Here is a 9,084-nt window from a genome sequence, read left to right on the forward strand (position 1 = left end):
TATTACAGTAAACATACAATTTCTTACAAGATAACTTCAGAATTTTAGTTTACAAATGCATTATGCAGCTTTTGCAGTCATTTGAAGAAAAACATTTTCAAGCTCTCATAATTCATTGTGACTGGCTGACCCTGTGTTTTCTGTGGATACTTAATTCTATCATGCTATTAAAGTAAGGTAATTTCCACAGGTGGTAATAAGTGAACCAATGACTTAATTCTGAAATCAGAATATTGAATTTATTAATGAAAAAATATCTGCAAGCTAAAATTTGAAAGTTTCTTGCCTGAAGTATATTAAATACTACATATTCACTCTTCTTTAAAATGTATTTAATAGAAAAATATACTTTCACAGGCAAAACTGCAGAAGAGGAAAAATTCAATCACCATTTCTAGAAGCATTAGAAGAGTCCTGCAGCAACCCCAGTGAGGTGTCCTATTCTGAGTTTGAAGATTACTATGAAGGATTAAGTTTTGGAATTGTGGGTGATGATGATTTTGTTAATATCTTAAGGAATTCATGGAGAATTTAGAGTGGAAGATGACAAAAAAGAAGAAGGGACACTTTCTAAACAAGGAGTGACTAAGTAAGAGAGGATTTAATCTTGATGGGCATTACTTTATAATTAATGTCTTAAACTGAAATCAGGGGCAGAAAACTTCAGATGCTTTCAGAATAATACATGGCAAATTTAATGGAGTGTCTGTTGAGTTATGCTAGCCATTCTTCTAATAAAAATGCTGTTCATGTCTTTTCACTGGAAATTATTAAGGCTGTTTCCCATACAAAAAGTCATTTTTTAAAATATTAAAATAAAGTTTCCTATTTTAAAATAAGAGGGAATTAGAATACTAAAATGCCTGAAGGGGTATGTGCAAGAGAAAATTTTGTTTTATGATGCATTGTGAAAATCTTCACATTTGACTGCACAAATGTGAATGTTAGCTTTCCTTCAGAAATTTTCTTTAAACATTCTTTGTCTTGCTTATTTTTTCTTATGCTGGTACTTAGCTTGAAAGAGAGCAGGTCATCCTTTTCCAGTTTTGAGAATGTCTTCTGTACTGAAAGTGCAGAGATGTGCACAGCATTTAGCCCCTTGACCTGTGCACCCTCTTGACTGATCTTGCTTTGTCATTTTGATCAGGCATCTGAAGCTGAGCATCGGATCTCAAAGGTTTTAGTAATCACACCTGTATTTTGTAATGCATATTTTTCTTTCCTGTATTTTGCTAAATGGTTTAAAAAATTATATTTAAATATCTGTTGTCTTTATATTGCTGAGATTTTTTAACTAAAACATAGCAATTATATATTTTGTCAAACTGATATATAGCATTCCCTATCTATTCTGAAAGTATAAAACAGAAAAGTATTTTAAAAAGGCCCAAAACAACCGCCTCGGCAACCACGAAAATTAAATTATAAATTAAAATATTCTTTGCTATTTCAAATGTTCTGACAGGTACGCTTTTCAATGTAATACATCTTGCTAATTCTGTAAAATTCTTTGTGTTAAGAAATAAAAATACACAGTTAATGAGAGAGAGAGAGAGACTTTGATTTTCATACACCTGTCACTGAAATTAACTATATGTTGAACTGCATTTCTTAAGCCTATGCAATTAAAATATATAACTTTCCTCTAAGCTTGTCTGCCTGGTTTTGAATTTATAGTCTGTTGGTAAAGCAATCTTCCTCTGAGACAGAATTTGTGTTTCATAGGAATTAAAGGGCAGTGCTGGAATGAGGGCTTTGGTCCCCTGTGGCTGGCTAGCATAGTCCAGATATAGTACTTCCTTGTTCTAATAACTTGTGTGTTTTTATGTCTGGATTGTTTGACCATGGCCTCAAATGTAACAAGTATTGGAGGTTCTATTCTAAATCCTCAAATGAGGGATCTTGGGTGGGTTCTTTTGGGGCTGCAAAAATCTGTACATATTTTTTTTACAGGGAAAAGCAGATTTTGTCAATGCATATTCTGAGCAAGAATTCTGACTCATTATGATTTTCTTGTTCCCCATTCTTGCTGGAATTTCTCTTGCTGGAAAGGTATTGTTAATTATTATCCTTGGAACTAGTGATTCTGAGAAGGGCAGGTAATTCTGAGAAGGGAAACTTTAGCTGGTTGTAGAGGGATCTGCTCTTTAATGAGTTCATTCAAATTTCTGAAAAAATGCCAAGTCACATTTTTGTTAGTTTTTTAAAGAATCATGTTCTATTTAGACTTTTTCACATAGGAGAATTGTACCAACAGATAAAACTGTAGCTCAATTTAATGAATGAAAGTGATTGTGAAATGAGGTACTGACATATTTCTTTATGCAATGTTTAATTTTATTGCAAAGCTTTTAGGAAAATTGTTCCACATTTTCCTATGGAATGAAAAGATTCAAGACAAATAGATGTATACTAAGTGGGCCTGCTTGTCAGAAGAAGCTGTGTAAGTCATATCTACTGCAAATTTATTTTGTTGTTATCATGGAAATGAGGTGCTGTTATAAGAACATAGCTTTTATAGTCCTGCATTGTTTTTTTTATCTGAAGACAGATCCCTAACAGGATAATCTAAGATAAATTCTAAAGGTCAAAATTTTCCTGAAAATGAAAGCAGTGTGGTAATTAAGTGAAACCTGTTAGCTATGTAATTTCTATTAACTACAAGGTCATTTACACAGGTCCTGCTTGACCAGCTTCATCTCCTTTTATGATCAAGTGACCTCCCTAGTAAATGAGGGAAAGGCTTTGGGAGCTGTCTACCTGGACTTCAGTAAAGTCTTTGATGCCATTTCCCACAGCATTCTCCTGGAGAGGCTGGCTGCTCATGGCTTAGACAGCTGCACTGTTTGCTGGGTAAAAAACTAGCTGGATGGATGGGTCCAGGAGGGTGGCGGTGAATGGAGCCACATCCAGCTGGTGAACAGTCACTGGTGGTTTTCCCTGGGCTCAGTACTGGGGATAGTCCTGTTTAATACTTTTATTGATGATCTGTGTGAGAGAATCAAGTGCCCCCTGAGTAAGTTTGCAGACTGTGTGGGGGTATTGATCTGTTGGAGGGGAGGAAGGCTCTGCAGAAGGATCTGGGCTGGATCAATGGGCTGAGGCCAGTTGTGTGGGGTCCTACACTTGGGCCACAAGGCTGAATGCCAGGCCCTACATTTGGGTCACAACAACTCCATACAGCACTACAGGCTGGGGACAGAGTGGCTGGAAAGTGGCCTGCTGGAAAAGGGCCTGGGGGTGCTGGTTGGCAGCAACCAAACATGAACCAGTGTGTGCCCAGGTGGCCAAGAAGGTCAGTGGCATCCTGGCCTGTGTCAGCAATAGTGTGGCCAGCAGGAGCAGAGCAGTGACTGCTCCCCTGTACCGGGTGCCAGTGAGGCCACACCTCACCAATTCTGGGCCCCTCACTACAAGAAGGACATTGAGGTGCTGGAGCGTGTCCAGAGATGAGCAACAGTGCTGGTGAAGGGTCTAAAGAATAAGTCATATGAGGGGCAGCTGAGGGAGCTGGGGTTGTTTAGCCTGCAGAAAAGGAGGTTCAGGAGAGACCTTACTGCTCTCTACACACACCTGAAAGGAGGTGGGGGTTGGCCTCTTCTACTGGGTAACCAGCAACAGCACAAGAAGAAATGGCCTCAAGCTGCAGTGAGAGGAGGTTAAGATTAGACATCAGGAAAAAAAATTCCACTGAAAGGGTGATCAAGCATTTGAACAGGCTCCCCAGAGATGATGGAGTAACCATCCCTGTAAGTGTCCAAGAAATGACTTAGCACATGGTGTTTAGTCAAAAGTTGGACTCTGAGATCTTTTACAGTCTTTTCCAACCTTACTGATTCTGTGATCAGTTGTTGCCTCATCAGACATGATGTCTATGAAAAATTTTTAATGGCATTCACAAAAGTCAATCTTATTCTGCCCACAGTTTCTCATTGTCTAAACTTCAGATGGTGGCAAAGAATTCAAACCAAATTCTTCCCAAGGTTTGCCCACCATGCTTACATTGAGTAGAAAAACACAGTAACTATTCAAACCAAGGTCTGTGGTATCTGATTTTTTATTAAGAGTTGTCTCAATGGCCTGAATAATTGTGTTCTGACTTGCTCTTATGTACTTGTGAACATTTAATGAACTGAATTCTTTCATTTAATCAATGCTTTGTAGCTTTAAAACCTGGGTTTACTGGGTTTAAAAACTACTGGGTTTACTGCCTTTAAATGCATTTCAAATAAAGCTTTCTACATTTGCTATCTTTTTAAGAATTGCCCATGTTTTCCAAATTAGAGTGTGTTCTTACTTAAAGTGGGGTTCTCAAAGAAGATTCTTCACTGAAATTCACTGCTTAATGAACTAGTTGTCTTCATGCCACCATGATTTACACTTCTGCTAAAAAGTTATAGCAATTTGCTGTAGTTGAAAACACCAGAAGTGCATTATGGTGTGAATGTATTTTGTCCTATTAGATGTGCAGGCTCCCAGAAGACAAGCAGAAATTAGTTAAGTCATTTAACTCTTTATTCTTAAGGTCTGTAACTACTTCATTAAGTGAATATGCACTGACACTGTAAGCTGGAATGTTTAAGAGCACTTTGAAAAATCGACGCACAGGCACACAAAGAGCAAACCTGCAGTAGCTTCACTTTGTCTGCTAATGGAAATACAGCATCCTCACCATGTTTGGCTTTGTTGCTGAGAGGAGGCATTTTTACTGATTCACACTCAAAAACTCATTGCTTTTCCATAGATTAATGCCAGGTGATCAAATTGTGTGCATCTTTGTGGCCAGAACAACAAAAAGATTTAAAACATATCTACCACTGTGTGTTTGTAGGGACGTGCTGCTTACTTTTGGAGTTTGGGTTTTTGTTTTTATGTGCATTGGTTATTTGGTTTGTTGGTTGGGATTTTTTTGTTTATGCTTTTTTTTATTGTGTGAGAGTGTTTTTTGTGTTTTTGTTTTTTGTTTGTTTGTTTTCGTTTGTTTTTGTGGTTTTATTTTTGGTTTGGTTTGGTTTTAAGCATGCTATCTCTGCATAGTAAAAAAGCCTAGAACTGATTTCTGATATGTTGAAGAAAACAGGTAAGTTTCTGTGTCAGAAAAAAGGAAGGTAGAAAAATTACATGCTTTTTTTTTTCCTTGATATTACTCTAATAGTTTATCCTTCTTCTTTATACTTAGCAATTCAGAGACTGAGATAGTTCAGTACTTGCTTTTCATGTTGTTAACCATCTTGTCTTTGACAAGTTGAGTCAGAACTACTCTGTTGTAACCATCAGATGTCTCCACTGATGCAAGAGGTCTATTTAGGCTATTTCTTTCACAGGGGACATTTCATAATATTAACCAGATTGGAAGGTACTTAGGAAAGAAATTTGCTAAGACATTATTTGCATCATGACCCTATGAAATATTTTTATTTTGTGACTCCTGCACTTTTGTGGTGTCCCTTTTTGACTGTGAGGAACTTGAGGCCTAAAGTTGATAAAAAATACCTTTGAGCAAAAAAAAAAAAAAAAATAGGTGCTTATCACAGGTTTCTTAATTTTTATTAGAGCATCTATTTTGTTTATCTGGAATTTGTAGTATTTTCTGGGTATTTTTTTCCTCCTCTCTCATATGTTACATATTGGGTGGAATTAATTGGATATGTGCACAGAAATTTCAGTATCAGCATTTGCTGACAATGTCAGAACTTAGTGTGTCCAGTCTCCCCAGAGAAGCAGCTCCAAGAGAAGTAGTAGTAATTTCTTTGTGGTTTGATTTTTTGCTCCATTCTCATGAAAGATGTTTAATATTTTAACAGCTTTTCCTGGCTTGTGTATGCTTTTTCTAACTCCTGTCTTCTGACCTTTTACTGTAATTTCCACTCCCAGTTTTAGGAGAAAAAAGGAACCTGAGAAATTCTGAAAAATGAAGGAAAAATGGTTTTTAAGAAGGTGTGCTGTCTAGGTATTTAATTAATGAGAATTCTCCCTCTAGACACTCAACATGGCTTTCATACTGCCCTTTTGAGTCATCTCAAAGGATCTCTTTGCTGGACTCCTTCCCAGTGGACAGAGACCTGAGAGGTTCTCCTCTGGGACAGCTGAGGTCAGCAGGCACAAGCACTGGTGAGAAGGGCTGCCCTGGTGGGGGCAGAGGCAAAGCTGCCTGCCTGTCTTTGGGGTTACATTCTTCTCCCTCAGCCTTCTTCACTTCTGCCTAGACCTGAGATAATAGTGTCACCTTTATCTTATCCCAATTTCCCTAAGGTTGCTTAACTCACACTCCAAAGTTCAGTGATCAGAGCTTCTTTATACAGTTTTGCCAGAATGGGCAAAAAGTGCTTCATAACATTTCAGTCTCTCACACCTTGCCAGGGACACTTTCCACCAGACCAGGTTGCTCAAAGCCCGATCCAGCCTGGCCTTGAACACTTCAGCCTCTACTTTGTTTTATGCCATGTCTTATATGAATCTCTCCATTGAGGAGGACTCCATAGCCTCTCTGGCAGTCTGTTCCAGTGCAGTCAACCATAGTCAACCCTAATCATAGTGGCAGCCTGGGGCTGAGCCTGAGGACCCCAGGAAAGTGGGAGGCCCAAATTGGAAAGGTGTGAAAGGAGCAATGCTGATGCCAAGCTGTGCTCCCCTTGGCATGCCTTTTCCAGCCCAGGTAACCCTGGAGCTGTATGCTTTGTAACTCTCTAAACCCTAGCTCTAACCCTAATGGTGGCTGGGGGCTGAGGTGACATCCTCAGCACCCTGGGTGGCCCAGATGAGGGGACAAACATGCTTTGGGACAAACATGCCTTGAATGATAACTGCTTTACACTGCTGTATACTTCACACGGGGAAACCCCATTCTGCTATAGTAAAGCACAGGTTAATATCAGTGAAAGCTAAAATAAAAAATAAAATAAAATAAAAGCTTTGGAGATGTATCTTAAAGCAGTATTCCTTTTTTCTTACAACTTGTGTTGAGTAAGTGAACACTTAATCACTCCTGTGTCTAATTCTGGGATCCTATGATTTGTCTTGGCATGAATTAAATCCTGCACTCACAGTGGTAAAATTATTCCCCTGAAGTAATTTCTTTTGACAATAGCATTTGCCTTGCAGATGCAGTGATTAACTAAAGGCTTCAGTTGTGAATACTGCAGTTGTTTTCATCCTCTACACGTTCTTGAATTCTTCTCTGTTCTCAATGTTTCATGACCAAAGGAAATAGCAACAAAAGTTAAACCAGTGCTTTTATTTTTCCCTTAGAACAATCATTTTGCAAGTGCCTGATGTAGCAACACAGTTTAAACCAAGATATTCTGCTTTTTATGGGCTTAATATGCTCTTGAGAGGTATCTGTTCTAGATATTATTGTTACATAGATCAAAGTAACCACAGGAAACAGGCACTCTAAAAATTCAGTTATTTATTTATTAAAACCAGTGCAGTTAGAAGGGAATCAGTTGTCAGTGCCAGATAATTAACTTTCCATATTCTTCATGTTTATTTTTTGATACTTTTCCCCTTGTTTGACACTATGTGATTCCGAAGTTCTCTTTCCAGTTTTATCTTGGTATGCCTCCAAACTTTTCTTTTGGGAGCATCCTTCTTGGAAATGAGCTTCTTCAGTAACACCCATAATGCTAAAATATGTTCAGAAATAATCCAAAATATGAACTAACATCCAGGAAGAAAAGTCTCTGGGGAAAAGGATAGGAGACAGGGCAGATAAAAGCAAATGGTAGCTGCAATGGCATTCCAAGTCTTTAATATTTTTTGTTCATTCATATCTTTTGACTTTCCTCTTCCTTCTGGAACACCAGTCATAAAGCAAAGCCTACCCTGTAGTATTGGTCCATGTAAATACTCTTCCTTCATATTAAGTCAGAAGAGATCTGCCTGGAAGAGATTTTACAAGGCTGTCTACTCCATTATTCTGTATTATCTGAAAAAAACCCCACTTGTGCTGCTTTCTCACGTGTGATGGAGACTCCACCACATTCCCAGGTAATCTGTTCTGTTGCTGGTACAAGTTGCCTGCTGATTGACCTGAATATTTCTTGCTATGGTTTAAGCTGATTACAGTCACTGCTAGCCCATCCTTCCCTTATGTAACAGCTTTGAAAACTATTATTACATCCCCTTTGATCTGAAGTCTGCTAAATATGGCTGTTTAGGAAAATTGCATTAACAGGACAGATTGAAGACCATTCTCATTTTTCTCCCATGAGTGCCAATGGGCACTTTCCTTGTGTTGAATTCAATGTTCTATGCGAGGTGGTGTGCTCTGGTCAAGGTCTTGCCAGCGAGGTACTTGCATTATAGAGCTTACTTTTATGTCAGATGTCTTCCCTCCCTCTCTCTTTCCTTTCACAACCTGATTTTATTAAGTCTTGCTGACATTGTGATTTTAACTCACAAATTTTCTTCTCCAGAACTGATTTTTCTTGCATCATGTCAGTTGAAGTGAAATTCTATCATGCTTTGAGATATGGGGAGATGTTCTTGCTGGAAAATCTGGTGTGAGTGTCTCAGTTTTGTGGGAGCTTTGTGCTTATGCTTCTTTTCAGGCTCCTAACAGGTTTGCATCAGCTTTACCTGGCTAGAAGTATTATTTCTTCTTCCCAGTTTAGCTTCATAGGATATCTGTTAGTGAAATCCACAGCATAAACATGGAATCTTTAATGGAAAATAAAGAAGAACTGAACAATTTTATTTTTTTTTTAATCCTTACTTTTTTAAGAGCAGGGCTAAGGGTAAAAGGAAGCCAAACCAAAATGTAAGGTGTTTCACAGCAGCTTTTGTCAGGTGCTGTATGTAAATAGTCTCTTATGCATTTAATAAATGTTATATAATTATGTGTGCAGGTATTTATTAGAATAGGTTTTACCATTGCTTATTTTTGATACCATATGGAAATGGAATCTATGGAAAATACTTTGTTTCAGCTGAAAATATCTTTATTAGACTTTGAGATGTGTAGTAATCCCCGTTGCAGTCTGATGCACAAAAATGCAGGTAAGAGAAGCCAAAGCTTGCCTCTCTACAACCATGTTTAAGATGTAGGATGTCTATTTCCTGCTCCTCTCTTATCTTCTTTTA

At 38.1% G+C, this 9,084-nt stretch overlaps 1 protein-coding gene across 1 annotated transcript in view; it reads left to right on the forward strand.

Moving 5' to 3' along the window:
* Nucleotides 1-4,262, forward strand: part of CAPS2 (calcyphosine 2) — a 30,268-nt gene extending 26,006 nt beyond the window's left edge. The window contains 1 exon segment of the mRNA XM_077178028.1: nt 373-4,262. Within this exon segment, the coding sequence (XP_077034143.1) occupies nt 373-535 (163 nt within the window). The 3' untranslated portion in view covers nt 536-4,262.
* Nucleotides 4,263-9,084: the final 4,822 nt, after the last annotated feature.

This window comes from Agelaius phoeniceus, chromosome 5 (genome assembly GCF_051311805.1).
Source record: "Agelaius phoeniceus isolate bAgePho1 chromosome 5, bAgePho1.hap1, whole genome shotgun sequence".
NCBI lineage: Eukaryota > Metazoa > Chordata > Aves > Passeriformes > Icteridae > Agelaius > Agelaius phoeniceus.